This window comes from Magallana gigas, chromosome 2 (assembly GCF_963853765.1).
Source record: "Magallana gigas chromosome 2, xbMagGiga1.1, whole genome shotgun sequence".
Classification (NCBI taxonomy): domain Eukaryota; kingdom Metazoa; phylum Mollusca; class Bivalvia; order Ostreida; family Ostreidae; genus Magallana; species Magallana gigas.
The window spans coordinates 36,707,862-36,732,172 of record NC_088854.1 but is presented as its reverse complement, the minus strand read 5'-3'; the positions used below and the strand labels follow the sequence as shown (position 1 = coordinate 36,732,172).

The 24,311-nt window shown below is 32.9% G+C and overlaps 2 protein-coding genes across 3 annotated transcripts; one reads left to right on the top strand and one right to left on the bottom strand.

Moving 5' to 3' along the window:
• Nucleotides 1-10: 10 nt before the first annotated feature.
• On the top strand, nt 11-11,256 carry LOC105326124 (phosphatidylinositol 3,4,5-trisphosphate 3-phosphatase TPTE2). 2 transcript variants are annotated; one of them, XM_020066278.3, is made up of 15 exons: nt 11-83; nt 574-807; nt 1,088-1,300; nt 1,528-1,656; nt 2,139-2,305; nt 2,864-2,928; nt 3,295-3,355; nt 3,450-3,531; nt 6,242-6,392; nt 6,915-6,995; nt 7,259-7,364; nt 8,552-8,649; nt 8,791-8,886; nt 9,087-9,160; nt 10,406-11,256. In XM_020066278.3, exons 2-15 carry the CDS (start codon nt 578-580, stop codon nt 10,512-10,514), a joined length of 1,662 nt encoding a protein of 553 aa, XP_019921837.3. In that variant the 5' UTR covers nt 11-83; nt 574-577; the 3' UTR covers nt 10,515-11,256. The 2 variants fall into 2 exon arrangements, with proteins under 2 accessions (XP_019921837.3, XP_011424293.4); XM_011425991.4 differs by having other exon boundaries at nt 30-211.
• A 23-nt stretch (nt 11,257-11,279) lies between these two features.
• Nucleotides 11,280-24,218, bottom strand: LOC105326125 (glutamate receptor). The gene is made up of 17 exons (XM_011425992.4): nt 23,950-24,218; nt 21,700-21,882; nt 21,355-21,597; nt 19,927-20,129; nt 19,757-19,810; nt 19,475-19,630; nt 19,071-19,238; nt 18,562-18,669; nt 16,554-16,655; nt 15,633-15,794; nt 15,091-15,437; nt 14,794-14,992; nt 14,086-14,327; nt 13,799-13,907; nt 13,474-13,620; nt 13,225-13,362; nt 11,280-13,042 (listed from the first exon to the last, which is right to left on the bottom strand). The coding sequence occupies exons 1-17, from the start codon at nt 24,047-24,049 to the stop codon at nt 12,962-12,964; spliced, it is 2,742 nt and encodes a 913-aa protein (XP_011424294.3). The 5' UTR covers nt 24,050-24,218; the 3' UTR covers nt 11,280-12,961.
• Between the last annotated feature and the right edge of the window lie 93 nt (nt 24,219-24,311).

Here is a 24,311-nt window from a genome sequence, read left to right as displayed (position 1 = left end):
CTAAAACGGGCACTTGTTGACTGGTTCCCTTGTTCGCATTTCTCTGGAGTTTACCTTACCTGGTGCTGAACATGACAGTCATGGTAGAAAATTCATTCAAACATATTTCACATGAAACATTTTATTATTTTCATTGATATTAGGAAAAAAGAAGTAGCAAAGACGCTGGAATTTTAAAAAAAAGTGCGATCTTCTTTTATGCACGCAGATCGTAAGTATGAAGATAGATAGCAAGTGAAGTAACTTTCTTGTGTTTGGTAAAGCAGACGAAATCGTAAGGGAAACACCCCCTCAACGTTCAATGTCTTACTTTAAAAAATCCATTTTTGTGTCTTAATTTCTCTTAAATATAAAAAACTGAAATAGATATAGAGCGAAAGCGGACAAAACGTCTATTTCTACGAACCCAAAAGCAATGCATGATTAATTTGATGATCATATTTAATAAACGTACCCAAGTTCAGAAGTTTCTTTATCTTCAGCATTGATTATATCCATAAGTATGGAAAGGTAAACATGTATTTGTGATTAAAAGAACATAATTTTAGAATTGTATTTTTGATATCTTAACAGAAACATGAACAATTATGAGAAGTTTGAGGAAAATCGTGAACCAGAACCTGCCCCAGAATTAAGAGTAACGTCAGAATATGCTGGGAATCAAGACAGTACTGGTGATGTACAAATCAAAGTGGAGGACAACACAGCAAGTGACGGGCGGCTTCAAATTTATAAATCTGAAGCAAAAGATGACGTTGATTATGTGGAGGATCCTGGGTCAAAAGAAATTCCCAAGACTGGAATTGAGTAAGATGGATGCTCTTTGCGTGGAGAGAAATGAATAAAAATAAGCATGAAATTAGAAAAAGATAGAAACATAAAAAAATGTTTTATTTTCTTAGGAGATATAATTGCAGTGTATATTAATGCTTAAACTAAGATCATTATTTCCAGACATTATTAAAACACTCTTAACTTGAAATCTTAAAAAGAATAGGATATCATAGTTTAATATAATTTATGTTTCATTTACTTATGGTCTTTTGCACAGCATTATGATTTAATTATATGTGTTTGAATTTTTTAGGGGATTGCAGTGGATTGTAAAAAGTGTCCTTGAACACATTGCCTTCAGACTCATCACTGTTGTCCTGATTCTTTTGGACTTCATTTTTGTTATTGTGGAATTAGCAGACGATGATTGCAACAGTAACAAAGGGAAAGGGACTTTAGAACTTTTATCCCATATTCTGATCAGCTACTTCATGCTAGAAGTATTTTTCAGAATATTTTACCAAGGGTATACATATTTATATACATTGTACACTAAAAAGTTAATGAAAAAAAAATTTTAAAAATAGAAAATACAGATTAGTAAAATGTAAATGCATATATACATTTATATAACTTTAAAGAGGATAAACCAAATATATGCATAATTGTGTTGTTAAAGATTGTTTCATCATGACTGGCTTATAATGTACATGCATTAGAATATATCATCGTACACAAAGCTTTTTCTTTCAGAAAACAGTTGCTCACAGAATGCCGAGTTTTGGAAATGATTGATATTGCTGTTGTGACTGTTTCCTTTGTGGTAGATGTGGTGTTTCTGATTGTGGCAGAGGGAATGTCATGTGCTACCAATTATTCCAAGCAAGTAAAACATATGATTGCATGCATGCATAAATTTTGATTAATTTAGATCTGAAGAATTATGACTTTTCACACATAATTACTGATTTAGATACCGGTATTTCTATCCACTGAAAAAACTGATCTGCTGATTTTCTAATGTTAGTTAATCATTGAATTTTTTCCATTTTATGTCGATTATTGCTTAACAATCAGCAAACTGGGTGCATGCACTCTTTGATTTTTATGTAACCATAGATATGAGGGGTTTATAATGCAAGTTCAAATGTAATTTATTTTCAAATTGATGTTCATCTTACAAACAGTTTAATACAAGAATTTATGTAATGTACCAGTAGGAATCAACTTTATCCAATAACTTTTGTGTGGGTTTATATAGTTTTATATATTCATTTGATTACATTCACAAACCGTTGAATTTTTCTGGTACTTTTATTCCTTGATGTTGATGCATTAAAATGGATTTAATTTATATTGAACAGGTTGCTTATAATAGGTCGTTTTGTGAGAATCATAAGAGTTGGAAGAATAATTTTCCTAATGATACAACAAAAGCGGCATATAGCCACTGCTTCCAGGAGAATTGTTTCCCAAAACAAAAGAAGATATCAGAGAGATGGATTTGACCTTGACCTTTGCTATATAACTGGTTAGTATGGAAAAGCATGAAAAAAGTTTCAGCAAGTTGTTGAAATAAATACTGTATCTGAACCCTGTAATTGGTTGCTCTATATTAAAATTAATTCAAAACATGATCAAGGCATTTAAAGCAGCGAGCTATCATCATGGTTATATTTTTGCCCCCTAGGGCAGTAGTGATTGGGGGTTGTATTCCTAATACTGATATGCATATGTGAATTGGATTTTTGCTAACTCTGCAGCAGTCTACCAGTTTGTCTGTCAAGTGGCAGCTAGAGGTCACCATTAATCTTTCTAATGCATAAAAGATTGCGAACTTTTGCAGATCAGCTTAAAAAGGTTCATGCAGGTTTGAATGATTCATACTGATAAATCTGTGTTGGTCTGATTATGTTACCCTAATGATTTTGGGGTCAGAGGTCAGGAAAACATTGACTGATTAATAAATGAAAATGCTTTCCAAGTTTTAAAATAATTTCTTTCATGTAACCTATTTGTGTTTTTGCATGATGAAATACTTGAATGTTTCATATTGTGATAAGTATCAATTCTTTTTTACTATTTTCAGAGCGTGTGATTGCCATGTCTTTCCCATCGACCGGAATGATGGCTATGTATCGAAACAGTGTAAATGTAAGAAATTCACTTATTTTCCTCCAACGTGTATGTTTCAAAATTATATATTCTGATAGGATTTATTAGATAAATGTATGTATATCATACACTGTACGTGTCAAATTAATATCAAATCCACATCCAACAATCAATTTTTTTTGTACCAGGTACAATGCTAGTATATAAATATGCATTAGGAAATGTAAATTAAGCCACAAATGAATTGATATTTTTTTCTGAAAGTGAAAAACCACAGGTACACATACATGTAACATTCAACTGAGGTACAAAACCAGACTGTAATTATCATTTCTCATGTCTCCATCTCTGCATGTGTGATTTGTATGGCACTAGAAGTTAACTTGAAGGATTTTAATTTTGCAGGAAGTTGCAAGGTTCTTTAATACAAAACATAAAGATCACTACAGGATATATAACCTATGCAGTAAGTGTAATGTACAGTTGTCATATATCTCTTTAAGCTAGCTATGCCATACTTCAACAAATGCTTTTATTGTATAAATTGAACATATTTACAGGTGAGCGAGATTACGATGAGTCGCTGTTCAACAATTGCGTAGAGAGAGTGTTTATAGATGACCACAATGTCCCACGACTTAGGTAAGAACTACATGAAGGATATAATTATGGATTAAATTAGCAGAATAATTGTCAAAGAATAAAATAAACAGAATGAAGTTGATATGCAACCTACCAGCATCAAGTTAAAAGTTTTAAACTTGATTTATTCTGAATACAATATTATGGTAAGGGGTATAGTGCCTTTTCCAATTATTTCGCCTACATCCATGTTTGAACAGAAAGTGCATGTACCTGTTACTAAGAAAAGATGCAGGTACCTGTCACAATAGGTATCATTATGTTGTCTGTAACCACTGATTTGTCATAAATTTAGGAAACCCCAGGACAAGGCAATGCAATAAATGTGTAAGTGTAAATAGAGTATAGTGTTATTGAAGACACCTGATTATATTGAGTGTGCTCATTCTCAGAATTAAACAAGAGAATTTGAAAAAAAAATCCGGCAGATTAGATTCATGTAATTTAAACTCTCTATTCTTAATATCATAATTCAGTGAAAAGAAGATAAAATTACAACTTGATGGAATTGATCCAGCAACTGCAAAATCAAAAAGACCTATACCTTACTACTAGGCCACTTACCTATATAACATTTTCATACTGATAGGATGTTTTTTCAATATGTATGGTTATACATGTATAAATAATTGTATTAGAAAAGTCACTTATTGAAATAATTGTCTAATTTTCAGTACAAAGATCATAAACCAAAAATAATTCACCCTTAAGGTGTTCTACAATACCAGGTCCTATAGAACATAATTTTAATCAAAATTTTTGGGGTTTAAAGTATGTGGTTCAAATAGTCAAATATCCAACTTTTAATTGCATATTTATTATTCTCATATATCTCTAGTAAAACCTGAATATTTTAATGATGTCATGTAAAATAATTAAGATCTTTTCAACATGGTATGTAATTGTGTAACTTGCATTTCTTTAAGTATATTTTAACTAAATACTATAAGATATTGAAAATGTCTGATGTTAACAAAATCCCCAAATGTAGACGGAATTGTAAACTAAGTGCACAATACATCTTTACATGATGTAGGTTGTAAAATTCTTCAACATTCTGATTAATATGTGACTGTTATAGAATTAAAATGTATTTTAATGTTTGAAACTTTCTCTCTGGAACACAGATTTGCAGCTCAATAGGTATTATGGATGAATTAGTCTTGTCAGTGTTATTTATTTCTGCTTGTGATTTGATTCTCTCTAACAGTATCTATAATACACATAGATAGAAACTTTCTGATGTTGTCCACATTTTCTGTTAATTTTCACTGAATTTCAGTTATAGGCACATTAACAATATGGTCTTGATTTTAGATTTATGTATCTTTATATTGTGTGTGTTTTTTTATTTTCTTTACATGTATATTTAAAGGATAAAATGCTTTCTTTGGTGATTCATGCAGGATATGAAGGTAGCAACATTGCATAGAAAATATGTAACCCGCATGATTACGTAATTACCCCACATTAGTGGGTTATGTAATTTTTTTTCTGCAAAGATCGCTACCTTCATAATCCACATGAATCATCAAAAAAGCCATTTTATTGTTTATATTTACATCTTTCTCTTAACAAATTAATTAAACGATCATAAAGAATAACTTATGAAAGTAACTAATTATTTACAATAATTTTGTTTAGATAAAAGAAATAGCCAAATCTTCGTTATGAGAATTTTAGTCTGACGTTATCATGATTATTTGGTGCAGTCTGTGATTTTTTTTAAATTGCTAAATGTTTCGACCAATCAATAAACTGGTTAGTTAGCTTCTGGGTTGGTAGATGTAAATATAGCTCATTTAAAGACCCTGTAAGAAGCAATCGTAAATCTTTTCATAATCATATATTATTAGTCAGATTTTTGTTGGAATTTGTTACCTCATTTGGACATCTTGGTATAAACACATTTATTTTTTAAATGATTTCCCTTGATTTTTACTCATTTTACAGTTTGTTATATGTACATCAAAAAGTTTATTAAATGTTTACAGTATAGGCATAATACTGGTAATTGAAACGATGCAGGCCAATTAAGAAACATTTTGGTAAATTAATTGGCCTGCATCGTTTCAATTACCAGTATGCTAGTTTACAATTATAAGTACTTCTGCCTTTCTTAAAAACATTTGAATTAGATTTTTAAAAGCTGGAGTTTCTCTTGAAAAGAGGGCTCTAATGCAGGCCTGTTATTCTGTATTTTTGGAAATACAATGTAGACATAATTTTTATCAGACTGTACAAACCTTTTTGTGATTTACTATTTCAAGCTAGTGCATGATTCACAGCTAGATCGAGACCAGTGGTTGTTAATTTGATGTGAATGATTGTCAGCATAAACAAGATAGATATACAACAAATTCAGATTTTAAATATATTGATGCTTTTTATAATGCTTTTTAGATCTTTTAATTATCCTTCAATATTATAATTTTTATACATACATTGTATATTCAAAGTTTTCATCTTTTATTATTTCTTTATGTATGTAAATAGATTTGATATTTATTATTGAATTTAATTTTAATAAGGCTTCCTAAAACAAGGGGCAAAGATGTTTATTTGTCAGTCAGTTGGTTTATTACAGTAATAGAACAATTAGTAATAGCAAAAAAGTTTAACTGCAATATATTCCTCAACAAATTTTTGTGACCAATTAGGTTTTCTTTGCCCAAAAAATGAACATTTAAAATGTTGACACTTTTCTTAGGGAGATGATAGGTTTTTGTGCCAATGTTGAGGAGTGGATGGAAAAAGATAAACAGAACGTTATTGCCATCCACTGTAAGGGAGGCAAGGGTCGGACTGGCACCATGATCTGCACCTGGCTTGTACACTGTGGGGTGTTTGAAGAAGCAAAGGTAAGTGCTGTGGATCCAGTGGTTTTTTGTAGCATTTAATTACCACACGAAGGCACCTGACACTTTATTAATAAGTCATAATCAAATCAAGCATTGGGTCAAAATTCCTCTGTGTTTCGATCTACATAGAGAGTGTTTTTGATTTTATTCGGTTTGGCTGTACATGTATGGTGAAATTAGCATTTAAAGCTGTTAAATAGTTAAAACTATTTGTGGATTGTAAAATTTCTTTAGGTCAGATGCAATGTAATTTTGTTGGTTTGCTCTTTTGTACCGTACAATGAATAAATGAATTTCTGTTGAGAATGTTAAATCGTTGGAGATGATTATTCATGGGTAGGATTTGCCCATGAAATCAACAAAAATCGAGTAGCCACAAATAATAATGAATCCACAGTATTTAACTTTATGGTAAAATTTGAAGTGCTTTAGTGTGTCTCACCACATCAATTACTACAGTATATACACATACTACATTTACAGAGGTATATATTCATGTAATGTCTTAATTTCAATGAACAGGAAAGTTTGGATTATTTTGGAGATAGAAGAACGGACCTCTCTGTTGGAAAAACCTTTCAGGGTGTTGAAACTCCAAGTCAGGTAGGAAAGATAAAATGATGTACGTTTGAATTGTCATATGGAGACAGAGAGAAACAGAAAATGAATTAAAGATCAAATACAGAATATGTGGAACCTTGCAAACCTTCATTTTCAGTTAATCTGTGTCACAAGGTTTATTTCAATTTGAAAAAGCACGACCAGTTTCTGTATGTAGCATATGATATACATGTACTATAATATTACTTATTACTAGGATTGTGAAATTGCATATACATGTACAATCTTTTATTGCATGACTACAGAGCAGATATGTTGGATACTACGAGAGAGTGAAGAAAGATTTAGGAGGACATTTACCCCCAGAAACCAAAAAAAGAATTACATCTGTTAAGATTGAAGGACTTGAGGGTCAGTATAAGTATTTTGGACTCTAAATTATTGCTTATACGCAATATGCTGTTTCATTCTTTTTTTATCTTAAGGTAGTCCTATACTCGGCACTAAATGGGCTCAATCATTAAAAGCTTAGCTTTAAATGATAAATATACATTCTAGCAATACATATACAAAAGAAAATATGTATGTTTACATGCTAGTTTGTTTGTTATCACCTCTCAGACAGGTGTACCACCTTGCGAAAATTATTGACAATTATGAAATTTGCCAGACGTCCATTTTTCCTAAAAATAATTACCAATTTTGGGAAAATTAGAACTGAACATACAAAATAGAGTATAAATATTTATTTAAGCCATATCTCATCAATAATTTTGCGCAAATTTTTGTAAGTAAGTACGCTTTATGGACCTGATGTATCAAAATAGAATACAAAAAATGCAATGCTAGTATCGCGTTTGGTAATTTTTTAACTATTTTATGGACTCAAACTTAAATTCATGGTGTTTTTTCTATAGATTGACATCTTAGAAAAAAGATTTGGTAAAATAAATTATATGTTGACGGATTACTTTTCACACTATAAGCTCTAAACCAAGTAGACCCTGACGAAAAAATCCGTAAAAATCACATTTTGCTACAGTTTTCTGCCTAGATCTGTCAACAATGTTAGATAACATTTAAACATTAATTAATTGACGATTGATTAAATGCGAAATAGCTTCTGTTTCTAAATTTAAACCGGTTTTAGTGAAAGAAAAAGAAAAATTCGGGGGGGGGGGGGGGGGGGGGGGGTCAAAACAAAGAAGATATAAGCATACCTGAGATCCTGGTAAATCAGAAACTTCGTTTTTCATTTTACTTTAACAGAATCGAGTTTCTCAACATTATTCATTTCTATCTCTCATATAATACATATATTACCGTTCTAATTGCTTATTATTTACATTGTTTACAACAGCGATGTAGAGCAAAATCAATACCGGATATCAAAAACGCTTTGTAAAAGTCGAACCAATATTGTAAAATCCGTATTATGACGTAGTGCGATACTCGGACTACTTTAACTAAAAACCAGGCAATATTAATACTGGTATCTGGTTTGAATTAACTGTATTTAAACATACATGAATATCATAAAAGTGAAAATTAAAAAAAAGATTCAGTTTAGTAAATGAACAAGTGGGTTGCTTTGCCAGGTGTTGGAAATGGTGATGGAAGTGACTTATCAATGGAAATTCGATTGGATGGACTATTGATCTATGAATGTAAATTTGGAGATAACATCAACTGTCAGGTAAGTAAACTATATTATAGAAAGAAGGAAGTCCCTGACTAGGCACAATATGTCCATTTAATGATACAGACAGAGCCTGTACTGATCAAATTTGGAATTTTTGAAGTAATGAGTATTAATATGCATGGTGTTTGATTCCAGGTTACAAAGTACACAGATACACACACTGTAGTGGCCAACCTTCAAAATAGCCCTGTCATTTTTGACGACGTTAAAATCCGATTCTTTTCAACAGCTGTGAGTATAACAAAAAATTCTTCATGAAGTTAATTTAAAATTTCTGGGTATGTTTATTAAAAGAAATTTAACAGCACATTTTGATTTAAATATTTGAATACAGCATTTTCGTTAGATTTTATACATTATCATATATTTAAAACCACTGACATGATTTTTCATTGTATGATCATTTACATATGTATTTATTTCCTTTATAGAAAAACATTCCCCAGATATATGATCACTGTGCATTCTTCTTCTGGTTTCACACCTATTTTATTGCCGACAACAAGTGAGTTTTACTTTCTAGCTTAAGCACCTAGTAAATGAACTACCTGCTCTATACATTTATTATATACCCATCAATTTTCCCTTCTAGATACTGTCAGTTTTACAGAGTGTGATCTATTTGCCGGATCACCACTCTGTGGGTTTCCAATTCTGTATCACCACTCTCTGAAACTGATGACATAGTACCCATTAAACAACGTCTGTATTTTTAATAAGCGCATTTAAGAGTTCGTTTCAAAATAGCTTTGTTATATAAGTAATCATCATACGGTTGATTTTGAAAAGATAAATTTGTAATTGAAACTTTTAAGTAGAACAGGGTAATACTGTATATAATAAATTTATCATTATAACAGTAACTTGATTAAAAGAGTTGGATCCCGTCTTGTTGCCAGGCGTGAATCATAAAAACAAAGTAGACGCTTCACGTCTCATTTGACCTGATGATCTGCACCTGGCAACTCAAAGTGATCCGTGACCCTTTGGATTATTAAGTTCCTGTTATAATGATATATTAGTACCAGTAAATTTTTTTAAATTAACATAAACAATGAAATTAAAAGTTAATGTAACAAGTTTTAACAACTGTGTGTTTATTTAAATCCATTATGAACACCCCCCCCCCCCCCATTTCTTTTATGCACTTGCACAGATCATGATCTGACCAATTTAATGCAATTTGTATATATTGTGCAAGTGAATATACACGTAAGCATTCTTTGAATTTTTTGAAAATTTCTTCAAACACTGTGGGCGTGCTTAATTTTTCAATAAGGTGTACACTGTGTACACTTTTATAAATCAAGTGCAGTGGTGTAGCATTTGGTCTGGGTGTACACTTTTCTACACCAAATCAGGGGAATGTGTTGTTGGGTGCAGCACTGAAACCAATATGGCGCATGAATGCTAGGATTAGACACTTCACAAATGATTTTTGGTAATACAACAGATTAGAAGTCACATACAAGATATCGTACGTAGACAGTGATTACATTTGAAATATGTTCATTTTATTGCATTTATATTAGGAAAAAGCCCCAGATCGTGGCTGAATACGAAATCCTTTGCTAAAACTGCATCCTTGTCTGCCACATGTATATTAACTTCCCTATACACTACACAATTTAAGCACACTCGTTATCCAATACAAAACGTGTACACTCGGCTGAGCTAAATCAAGTGTGCCCAAAGTGTTTATGGAGCTTGGTACAGCTGACTGATGATACTGTGTCTGACTTTTTTGCAGACTTTACCTACAGCGAGATGAAATTGACAATCCTCACAAGAAAAAGGCAAAAGCTGTGTTCAAAGAAGATTTTGCTGTGGAGCTCAAGTTTGAGGATGTTAATGAATAATTATTTTTTACAGAAGCATTTGTACAAGCTAGCTCATTAAAATGTAGAACAAATATTTCTCAAGGTTCATAGATATAGCTCATATGAACTGAAGCACGAGTATTATTGGTTTGACTTTGTAAATTATATCATGTCAATTCTTGTTTACCTTTTGTGTCACAAAGAAAATACTACACATGTGATATGTACTCAGCTGATTCAAACAGCTCTCTGAGATTGTCCTTAGTGCTTAATTAGTACACATTTCTGTTTCTTTAACAATACTCATAGATTTAATGATAGGTGAACAAAAGTGTTTTTTAAAAATGTGCATGTGGATATATGTAATGCAACTGTGATACAAAAAAACTTACTGGTCAAAATACCTCATAATTAAATATCACACGTTTAGGGTTCAGTCACCTCCATAAAGGAATCTGGAATGTGTGCAATTAAGGAATGATAAATCATTTTAGTTTGGAAATACCATTATCACCATGGCAAAATATTATACTCAATTGATAAGATAAATCTTATACTTATTTAAGTATGTACACCACATTTTTATTTTAGATACTACATTTATACATTTTTGATAGTTTAAGATTTTAAATAATGAATTTCTAAAACACAATTTAATTAATCAAAATAGTCATTTAATAAGTGTACATGTATGATGTATAAATTTTGATGTGTGCCAAAACGTATCTGTATGACGTTATATTTAAATTTGTTAGGTAAGAACCCAATTTGTCTTATTTTTCTGTACTAAAAGATAATTTTAAAAAAAATAAAAACAGTCTTGAATTAATGACTATAAAACTGGACTTGAATTGGTAATTAAGGCTTATTTACAAACTAGTTTGCAAACATTTTCTTGTTATCTTTTATTTTATTTTTCAATGTTTTTTATATCCAAAAAAAAATTAGAAATTTGAAAGTTCACATCTTGTGAAGACAATGTTTATTATAAGTTTTATGTTAAAGGCATGTTATAACATATATTGTTCAACATAGTGATACAGAAAGTGGATAGATCGACATACAATTATTGTAGCTGGCATATCCATACAAGTCTGAAGAGTTTTAAGACTTGATAAAGTGTGGAGTGTGAATGCATGAATATATGTTGGTAGGAGTCATTGTAATTATAAGTCATGGTGTTATCATTGTTTTGTGGTTTTCAAAAATACATTAAAACCAGCTTAAAAAGTTTCAGTACATGTATTATATTTAGTTTGGCTGATTTCTCTTCTTATATTGTTGTAAATTATTAACAAATTATGACCATATACCGGTATATTAGATTTATCAAATTCATATGCTTTAATTGATTAATTACTAAATATTTGTTCATTTACCTATATTGATTATCTAACTTGTAGACAAAGATAATAGTAATTTAAATTGACTGATGATTTCTGTATTAACTAAGGCAATTTTTTTTTTACAAACAAGTATTAAATAAAGTGATCGATACAAAAAATGTTCATTTATGCACAATAAAATACTATACAGAAGTAGAAAATGTAACAACATGTATTGAATATTCATAAATATATATAGATATACACAATAAAGTAATTTGAAGTATTTTGCATTCGATCTTGTGCTCGTTCCTTAACCTATCACATCCAAAATGTACCACCATCGTAAGGTATACAAAGTATAAGCATCAGTTTCATAAGTTTGATGCAGACGTGGATATCGGTTTTAGGGTGTTGTCATTGTACCTATATTTTTTTCTGGTTGAGGCTCGCACAGGTTGTAGACATCAAGCTATACATTGTAATTTCTTTCGATGCTTGTAATTTTGGTGATTTCATTATTAAATATATTTACACCATACAAGTTAACCATGAATAAATTAATAAATTTATTTCCTTAATAATAAAATAATTAGTCGTATATATCAGGATTAATGGTAAAACAGACTACTAAAATTGTACACAATATGGGATCTTCTCCGTCTTGACAAGTTTAATTTTATAATTGCCGTTAATTGATGACTACATTATATTTTACACTCCATTTTTTTATGATCATTTGTGTGGTTACCTGGATTTTTTATGTTGTACTTCAGAATAACTTGAACTGCTGTGGTTATCTTCCAACTTGTCGAATTCGTTAACAACGACAATATTACGACAAAACAGGTAAATAGCAACAACATAACAGCAAATACAATGTGCATATTGTACAGGAAGATTGCAGATTTGACAGAAAAAATTACATGAGCAAAACGCGTTGGACAGAAGTATTAATTGAAAAAGATTACGTGGTGCACATATTAATTCTTGAAAGACACACTGTCAGTGGTTTAATTGTCTGACGTCAGAAGCTGCCCGCGCGTGTCCTCATTGGCGGACAATGTCACAGAGAATCGACGTTAACGCCTGCTGGAGTTTCCACATATCGCATCGTTTCCTTGATTCTGTAGAGTTAACATCACGAGGTTCACGTTGAACTTAAATGGCCGTTCCTGTCGCAGACTGGTCACTTTGGTAAGAATCTAGCATGATCAGTTTTGCTGGTGATGTCGTCTGATACTGCAACGAAACAAGCGTAACAGTCGGTGTAGCCTTTTACATTTGTGAAAAACATCAGCTTACCATAGTTTACAGGAATATACAATAATTTTATATCTGTGATAAAACTAAAGCTTGCAAGATTATTGAAAATAACATATAGAGACATATACTAGAAATTGTATATGATATCACAAACACACCCCTTTGTTCTCTTGAGCTCCAGCTAACAGGTTTGGGCGAAGTGGCGTCTCTTCCCCAGAATATATGTTTTCCACTGCTTGTGGTTCCTTTTTACCATTCAACTTCTTTCCAAGTTCACCAAGTAAAGTTTTTGCCTTCTGAAATAACCATAGTAATGTAGATATGCACAATATTGTTACAATACGGGTATAAAAAGTATAACAAGTAAATTTTTCTGAGAGATATAGAAATGGGTTCTAATTTGTTACTTTGAGCTTGTAGCTTTGCTTCCGGATTCTTTTTTGAATAAGATATTCAAATACTGACGTCATCATTGCGATTATCAGTCCACCAATCAGGATGTGGAACATCCCTGATACGTTACTGAGGGTAAGCGACCTTTTCTTCCCTCCATCCTGAATAGAAAAGCAAAGTATTGATATACCTATCAAAATACGCGTCTGTCGATATTTAATGGGAGAGATCTAATGCTATTAGTGCCTATTACCCACGAGACTAAGTCAAGCAAACTAATTTCTTTTACAATATTTTGCGAAGTAAATTTGAATAAGTGCGTTAAAATGAAGAAAGCACCTGTGCCGTTGCTGCGCCACACCGGCCCTTCTCCACCCACCACCTGGTCTCCAGGCGCAGCAGCTCTCCCAGCTCCCGAAGCCTTAGCACTTCTAAATTCAACCTCTTTCTGCCAACAAAAAAAAAACCAAACAAACAAATAAATAAAATTTAAAAAAAACCAAATAGAATATTTTTTAACCTTATAGGGTTACATCATCTACGAGGATTATAACACAAATAGAGAAATGCTATTTTATTATATATTTGTAGTTTTTTTTCATACTAACGTATGAAATGATACATACCCAAGTTCCTCCCTTCTCTTTCTGTTGATAGCTATACCATAGTCGATGTTATTTATGAGTCCTCCGGTTGGCATAGTTTTACAAGGTTTCTGTTGACTGAGATATTCATTAAACACCCCCTCAAGGATGAAGGCATACTTTCCCTTTTCCTCTATTACTTTCTGGTAGCCTTTCTCATTGCTCTCCATCAGGTAAGGGGGCATTACGCTCCACATCTGCTCGTATGTCGTCACCTTCGATTTCTGGAGTGGAAAATGCAAATTATCAAAAATGATATTTCATATAACAAACTAGAGGTTAATAAGAACCTGAATTGTTAAGGTTTTTTTCTTCATTCAATTGCAAACAAAAATACCGATGCAAGCATGCTTACAGAAGAAAATTTTCCTGTAACTATTATAATTACCCCTTAAAATAAACAAAGGAAAATTCAACAAAATGTAGGATACCTTAAAACATTTGGAAGATATACATATATTGAAAATATTTACTACTAAGTACTTGTCCAGTTTTATGTGTAAATTACATGTATATATTGATTAAAGTCTGGTTAAAATTGATTTCATTATAAATTTATATTCTTAGATTAAAGGTAAAATCTGAGATCTGAGAATTGTTGGTTATAAAACATTGGTTTCAGCCATTTATTTTAGTTGGTCTTCAATATAAACCAGGAAACAAACAAAAGAAAATTAACTAGACTCGCACCCTGAAGAAATCCTCGGACGACCCGCCTTGTACGGTGCCGTATTTGACCTTGGTTTGAGATACAAGGTCATCAACGTTTCTTATTTTGAAATCCATGCTTTCCACTGTGAGGAACGCCGCCAGGTTGGCGGTGTAGGACGCCACCAGAATGAGCGTGAAGAACCACCATGCACTCTCCGCGCACCTCCCAGAGAAAGACCTGCATCAATTCTTATTTTCATAGTTAAAAAAAAACATCTAAGACACAATATAAAACAGCGATATATTTAGTAATAAGATAAAATTTCCGAAAATAACCTTGGTGATATGTCCGACCCTTGCTGCATCAGGGCACCCAGCGTACTCCACAGGGAATTGGACATGCTAAACTCGCTTGATGGACCTTCTTCGGAGTTCTGGGACCACTCAAATGGACTAAACCGACCAATCAGAAACAGAATAACACTCGTCGTCAGAAAACCGATAGCAATACACAACCAAACGTTTTTGTGAAGGGGTTCTTTAAAGGAGAACATTCCGGGTTTTCTTTTGTCTGGTTTGTAGATCATTAGGCTCAGCCCTGTTCTCATGAAAGGCTTGGTAAAATCTACAATCTTCTGGCGTTCCTTTGTTATTGTAATTGGAGCAATAGCCAGATCTGCCTCCTACAGGATGGTAAATGCATTTGTCGTTTAATTAGTCTAAAATTTGCTTTTGCCGAACGATAAAAATGGGGTTCTAACAGTGTTCTTACTAAAACTAGTCAATATTTTGTCTTTTATAAAATTTTATATTGTTGATATTTAAAATTTGGAAGTCATTAACAAATCCTTAATGAACAATATGGCGTTTTGACTTACGTCATCCACAAGTTTCCTGATCATGTTACCGTAGGTTTTATTCTCCTGTGGATATATCTTAAACGGCCGTCTGAAAACATTGGACTGATTCAGAAGTTTAATCAAGTCTACGATGTATCCTTCCGCTGTGCCGTTGGGCGTCATTTTAAAAAACGGATCCTCCTTGATGTAACATTAAACAGGTTATACATGTACCATTATATAAATAGTGCCTGTTTGGGAGGGTAACAGTTCAAATTGACACCCCGAGGAAACCATTGTCAACCGACGCGTAGCGGAGGTTGACAATGGTTTTCGAGGGGTCTCTCGATAAGACACAGGGCTCACAATTCTTTGTCATATAAACAAGGCTCGTATTCTTTTTTTGTTTACATAGGTTCAATATATCTTAGTAAAAAATCTTTTTCAAGCTGGTTTGTCTATCTTCTTATCCATTTTAAGCATAAATAAACAGTTTCTAACGTTTAACACATTCATTTTAGGTCTAAAATTGGAATTTTCACCTCAACATTCAAAATGTAAACAAAAGCTTCGTTTACATAGCAAAGAATGGCAAGCTCTGTACCTTGCTTATAACTAAACGAATGACACTCAAATTTTGGTTGCCTATTAAAAATGACGTTCTAAAACATTGTAAACATTAAAATTGGAGGGAAATTTTTTTTTAACCAAAATCGTGACCATGCCCCTTTAATAAAAAACTATTTAAAAAGCATACAATCTTCTGTTTTAAATTTAAAACAACGAGGTGTGTTTATTTTGTGTGTAGAGGGTTTTTCTTTTAAGTGAATGACGAGGAAGACATACATGTGCAACTTTTACGGAAAAACAACCCTCCAAAAACCCCACAAACAAGCCCCCCGCCCCCTCCCCCAAAAACCCCCAACCAGGTAAACATTACATTTATAGTTTAATACTTACTTCGATTGTTACAATGATAAGGGGCCCATTATCTGAGTTTGTCGTTTCCGTTTTGTTGTTTCTCTGCAACTGTATACCTGACGCCGATGTCCAGTTTCCAATCTAATAAAAAAAAATCCTCGGCATTAGACATGACAAGTGTACGTCTTACAACCTTTACAGATTTTGACAATACATACGAAGGTCCAGAAAAATTTTAACGGCGGGGGGGGGGGGGGGGGGGGGGGGGAAGGCGTATACAATGTATACGAAAGACGAATATGGCTACGTAAATTAATGTTTTTATCTCGTAATTACGAGAAAAGATCTCGTTATTACGAGTTAATTATCTCGTTATTACAAGGCAGAGAAAAGATCTCGTTATTACGAGTTCATTATCTCGTAATTGCGAAAAAGAGAAAAGATCTCGTAATTACGAAAAAATAGCTCGTTATTAACGAGAAAAGATCTCGTTATTACGAGAAAAGATCTATATAAAATGGTGCTTTTCTGAATAGACCCCTACGTCATGATTCTTTTGTGTAGTCTGTGATTTTTCTTAGGTTGCGAAGGTTTCGACCAATCGATAACTGTTTAGAACTCAATCGTGTAGATTTTAGCCCTTAAGAATTGTCTGATGATTAAAACCATTCACCTTTTCGTTCATCTTTGCTAACGAATGTTTCAGTGAAGTATTATTTCATCTATTTCTGATTGGTTGAAATCTACAGCGGCTGAAACTGACAGGACTAAAAATTTACACAACTCTTTTATCGATTGGTCGAAGCCTACAGCGACCTAAGAAAAATCACGGACTGTACGATAGAATCATGATGATGTTAGACTCAGTCTCACAGAAGACGATTTGGCTGTTTCTTTTAGCTAACGTACTTATATACAATAACAGTAATTTAGTGAATTTTACTAACTTTTCATAATCAATTTATTAATTACTCAAAAGAAAGATGTTAATATAAACAATTAAATGCTTTCTTTGATGATTCATGCGGGTTATGAAGGTAGCGACATTGAAGAAAAAATACATAACCCGCGTTAGCAGGTTATGTAAATTTTTCTGCAATGATCATATCCGGAATGAATCACTAAACAAAGCATTTTATTAAATGAATACAATCGATTTTTTTTAAGATATGGAAGGAAAATACCGGTACATCGATATTTTAAATTAAAGAATGATAAGTGCCTTTTAGGTATAAAATCATGTATATTTCACCGATGAGTTTTAAGTGTAAATGTTTTTATCATGAAGTTTCCGTGTAATTGCGGTTAGCGGAAATCCAGCACATCTATCCCGATATTACACATACTCCACTAACGTGCGGGATTCCAGCAAAGTTAGCCCAGCATAACACTCTCTGTCCTAACTTGCGGGGTTCCAGCACAGTTAGCCCAACATAACACACTCTATGCTAACGTGCGGGGTTCCAGCACAGTTAGCCCAACTTAACACACTCTATGCTAACGTGCGGGGTTCCAGCACAGTTAGCCCAACCGTACTCCAAAAGATCTTAAACCATTCTCTTTTTTTTGAAAGGCATTGCTCTTTTTTCGATAACAAAGATATGGTAGTGACATGCCAGAAAAATAAACATTCACACATATAGCTGTTTCGCACTTCTATTGTCCAACAATTATTTAATTTGCCTGGCGATTAAGTTAAGAAGATATCAAAGACTAGTGTCTATGGGATTAACATTTTTGTAACATGAAAGAATCTCGGACTTTTTTTTTTTTTTTTTTTTTTTTTTTTTCTTTACTAATGTCACGTACGTTTATCTAACCGAGAAAAATATCAAACTTGTGTTATCATAGCAGCTAGTACATTTTAAATCTAAAACCCGTTACATTCAAAGTTTAATATCAAAGATTTCTAAACTTAACTATAACAATCTCTCTCAGACTGTTATAAATAAGTTTAGAAATCTTTGGTTTTAAACTTTTAATGTAATATATAGTCATTTTGAAGACAGTAAAACAATCGAAATTAAAGCTATGCAATTTAGTATACCTCTTTCAAAGGTGACCGGAAACCAAATTTAAACAATCTTAGGCCATAATCTTTTCTGTATCCTTTGTCGTCAAATGCAATATCCCCAGAGATTCCTTCAAATTTCATCTAAAAAAAATACAATAATGACTGCGCATAATACCAGAAACTAAACTTAATATAAATAAACACATATTACGAGCATTACAGGCACGTAGCATCGATTTTGAAAGTGGGAAATCTTGACAAGCAAAAAAAAAAAATAAAAAAAAATAAAAATGAAAAGGCAGTTTCCCAAAATCTTCAAAATCTTAATTCCTGGCTCTCATTTCTATTCCAATTTTTTACATACTCCCAAAAAAGTGGGGGGGGGGGGCATCTCCATGATAATTAAATTTTTACTATGTAAATTTAAGAAAATTATTTGGTGCGAGAAAAAGGGGGGGCCAGCCCCCCCCCCCCCCCCCCCCCCCCCTGATGCTACGTGCCTGCATTAGAATATTGCCCAACAATATAGAAATTCAATGTACTTGTTTAAGCGTTTTGAGCAGCAGGTGCCCTGTTGCGTCCGTGCATAGGTTGTCGTGACAGTACCGACACCTCCTGATGATTCCTTGCCGGGGCCTCAGGCTGTTCTCGATACTGTGGAGGGCGTGGGAAAGAAGAGCCACGCCATCCATAAAAAGAGCCGCTTCTATCTAAGGAAAACAAAAAAAAAAACAGAAAAGATAATACGGTGGATTTGTAATTTACATAAATTGTTGGTTCACTTTTATTCTGAATAATATAAGTTGATCGTTATTTTATAAGATTGTCAATGAAATTATTAATCGAAAAACTATTATATACTAAACCGGCATGTAGATTAAAAAAAAAACATATAAAAATAACGTTTTAAAAACATATTTATCATGTATGTATGTCGAAATATTACCGACATAGTGTAATTCTGTTCAACAGTGTTCTTTTTTTTAAGTTCTTTGGTGACAGCAACATCCCAATGCTTTTTTGTCAGGAATTTGAATCCAGTTATATTAACTCCACCGTGCAAAAATTTTTCATTTAAAAATTCTTCGTATTCCCCAATATTCTGGAAAAAATAAAGTTAAATAAGAGATTCTGTTTTGCAATTTAAAATGTGCTTAAAATATTTTGAATGAAACAAATCAATATGACCTTTCACTTATTGGTAAATACATGATAACTGTATACTTACAAAACCACCAATGATGATATGATAACCGTTTCTGTTCATTCCAGAATCAATCATCTGTTTAAAAAGATGAATTTAACCTGGAACACATCTTTATCATGTATTCTATGAAATGTAAATAAAAGTGTTCTATTCTTACATAACTTTAATTCATACAGAATCTTTTTTCTTACCATTTTCATTACACGTGTTGTTGCAGATTTCGTCCCAAAATCCAGGATGAACACTTTCTGTCGGACGGTGGCGTCTCTGCGGTCCATGTGGTAAAGATCCGAGTACACGAGGTGGTCGGCGTCCGACATCCGGTGGTACGACAACCGGAAACTCCCGAAATGTTTCCAGTAAAGCATGGCTAATTCTTCCATCCTCATCAAACCTAGAACAGCAGAATGTATAGGCTATATTGATAGAGGACGATGGTCACGACTGATATTGAACGAATAATGTCGAGTTAATAAAATTACAAACCTTTCACTCAGTTGATGTCAAATTCGATCAATTTCGATTACCATTCAATATTATTATACTTTCATGTTAAATACTGAAATCTTATGGTTTAGACGCAGTTGATAATCCGTTCTATCAACCTCAGCGTTAACAACACACTTAGCAACGGGTAACACAACGGATTGTTATATGCACGTAAATTATGCGCGTACGGTTCGCCGTAGAATTCACGTAAAGCAGTAAAAATTCTCTAAAATTAAGACATTCAGTATATTAATAAGGAATCATTCTTTGTATTATGAAAATCCAATAAAGCCCGAAGGGCTTTATGATAGATTTGATCACACCCCGACCGAAATTATCATCTCATAATATTCAAAGAATGATTCCTTATTACTTATATTTATATAATTTTAAGCCATCGTACGGTTATATATTTAAATATTAATAAGCAAATCCCGCTGGCGCCTCGATTTGGCGTCATTTGTATTATGGGTTATATAGTACAAAATCGATACGTAGTGTTATCACAGGCAAAGACATTGGAAAATGTAAATATAAATGAATAGTGTCTGTTTGGGAGGATAACAGTTGAAGTTGACACCTCTCGAAAACCACTGTCAACCTCCCCTTCGCGTCAGTTGACAATGGTTTCCTCGGGTGTCAATTTCAATTACTATACTTTCATGTTAAATACTGAAATCTGATTGGTTTAGACGCAGTTGATAATCCATTCTATTACCCTCAGCGTTAGCAACACACTTAGCAACGGGTAACACAACGAATTGTTACATGCGCGTAAATTGTGCGCGTACGGATCGCCGTAGAATTCACGTCATTTCTATATAAAAGCAGTAAAAATATTCTCTAAAATTAAGACATTAAGTATTATATCCCAAATAGTGCCTGTTTAGGAAGATAACAGTTGAAATTGACACCCCTCGAAAACCATTGTCAACCTCTTCTTCGCGTCGGTTGACGATGGTTTCCTCGGGGTGCCTATTTTAACTGTTATCCTCCCAAACAGGCACTATTTATATACTATTACCCTCCCAAACAGGCACTATTTATATAATCCTGTAGTCAACAAGCATGAATTTAATTCAAAGATTTAGATGGTGCTATCAACACTGAAAAATGTAGAGAAAACAAACCTTCATTGCTATCATATATGAAGTAAACTCTTTTCCAATCATTGAATATGATATAGTCCACAATAGCCGGGATATATGACGGTGTCATGAAAATGGTGGAGCTGTTGTCTTGGCGATGAACACGAGGACCAGTTGATACTATAAATGGTAAATCCAGAGTCGGACCAAAGCTGTTAATGACCTCCATGGTTTGTTTTGTCGCCATGGTGACTACGGCTATGGTTTCTTTTAGTTGTTTACATACTACAAGAGTTTTGATTTTAAAAAAAGAGAATCGTTACTATTATCAGTTATTAAAGATGAAAAATATTGATGAAAACTTGACAAGTCTTAGTCTACACTTACCCACTTGACTGACATTGTAGTTGTCGCTTATGTTAGTTCGAACGATAGTGTCAAACAGGAAGATTTTCTTGGAACAATTGGTAATTCCGTTTTCACAGTCGCTGCCGCTAGCGTTGGAGATTTTTAGGGCCGTCTTTATGCCACTGTCGAGGTCTACGGGAACCCGGGAGTCTAAGATGAATCCTCAAGTAAAAGAAAATATACAATGAACTTTCAAAAGCAACTCCCTTTTTTGGAGTTCTTGTTACGGTTTTAAGACAAAAGAGTATGAGGAATTGTACTTGGTTTTTAGAAATTATAATAGGACAAACTGGATGTTAATCACATTAATGTTTCTTCTTCTGGAAGAATAAACAATCGATATGTGATTCGTAGATAGACTTTCAAAACAGAATATAAATTATAGATGTGTATTTCAAATAAAATTTCTTTACATTTATATCAACCTTTTAGATGTGGCAGTTATGAACATCAAATGATTGAGAAAAAATGGGATGGGCTAGGGTTGGATGGGAAAGGCTACAGTCTTTTTTTTTTTTTTGGAATACAAATGAATTGTAGTTTTCGTGAAAAAATTGGAAAGAGGACGCAGTGAATATCTAGATCAGTCTTCGTAAAAATGTGAATATTTTGATTTTGTCAATCGATATTTATGTTTCCTCTCTATTGTCTTGGACGACTAAAACCACAACAAATGCCTACAGTGATAACACTCGTACCAGGAATGACAATCAGCCAATTATTGGCTCTTCAATTACCCCCACATGTTCTAATTCATAAATGCGCAATGTCCAATATCAATTTTTCACTTTATTTTTCCATGATTCATAATTGCAAAATATTTTTTTAATTGTATATCAGCGAAAAGCATTGAATTATATATTACTCAGAATTTGTTAATAATAACTTCTTTAGTACGACAATCTGAAAGTACTATCGAATGACAATTTCTGTCAGAGTAATGAATAATTGTAACCTCCAAGATTTCTTATCCTGGTGTCTGGTTTTTCTAGCTTTTTGATAACGTTATTCTCGATGGAATTCTTCGTGAATATCTGTTTGATACGCTCTTCCCTGACAGCCAACAGAAATACCAAAATACTCCGAGTTTTATCTTGTGATTGTGAGAACTAGTCATTTTTGTCGGGCAATAACTAAAACTTTTATTGTGTGAGAGAATCAGTTCAACACAACTTCCATTAGCACCTAGATGGAGAGCTGTAAATTATTTATGTCTCCGGAATGCGGATGAAATATCAGATACTGCCAAATTTATTGTTTTACATGTATTCCTGAAAAAGATATGTTCAGTTAAACTATTTTTAATGATTGTGGATTGAATTGGTGATTGTTTACAAAATTGCTGAGTTTTAGGCCAGTAATTAACCACCCCCCCCCCAAAAAAAAAACAACGATAAAATAAAATAAAAAACGAACTTATACATTGCATCAGTCAGACGGAGACTTTTTCCTGTATAATCGAATGTACCGTAAAAAAATTGAAAGATGATTCAAGTTTCTGCAGTAAAAGTGGATATTTACCCTTGGGACCTTCTGTCATAAATCAGTAAAACTGGTCAAAATCTAATTAGAATTACTTTTTGCACATTAACTACTTGCACTTGGTACTTTGTGACTGTTCAGAGACGGGGAGTACTTTTTGGAGGACACCAATCGTCGAGCAGTCTCATTCTAGCAGTTCTGATCAATAACTAAACAACTACGCCATCAGGGTTTGATGAGGTATATGAGCTAGTTGAATTTGTAAATATATCTCTAGAATTATATGAAAAAAGATCAGAGAGAGAATTGTCTTTTATAATTATTTCATTTTTCAAAACAATGATAAAGTTTTCATAAATCATTTTGGAAGCATAGCGCTTCTCAATAAAACTTTTCGTTACTAACACATGTAGGACTCTTTTTCATCATACCTGACGAAAGGACGGCTGAACTAATGGTTATCTTTTTTGGGGGGGAGGGGGTAGTACATAAAATATTTTAAAACAAAAACTAGCCATGCCGATCATTGGTTAATTGACCTGGTCAATGACTACAAATTATCTTCATATATTGAATTTACTTCTAGTATTTTTTTTTCATCTTGGTATAATATATACGTCCACACAAACTATTTTAAGATTAAAGTGATGACGTACCTAAATATAAGTACGAGATATAGAATAAAACGCTTTGATTGTCGTTTTACAAAATGGAATGCAAATTTTTAAAGTTGAATGGTTTACATACCGACATTTACCGTTATGGTGGCTGGATGGACAAAAGAATAGGGAATTCCTAGAAACGTCAGGTATATTCCAACAAAACAGACAGACGGATGTAGATCCATTCTTGTAAAAGGTCCAGTAAATAGTTCCCGATTTCAAAGGTAAATCCCATTCTTATGCATGCCCATAATATCCTCAAAATTAGATTATTGAAGTGTGAAACACAGAAAAAGGCCACAGACTCATTTATATTTCATAATGACAAATTCGATAGTTTCTAAATACTGGAGTTTGGTTTTGCTGTTTTAATTGAATCAGCAGTGAACAGCAGAATGATTATGAACGACTCCTGGAAAAAGAGAGGTGCAATAATTATGAAAACAG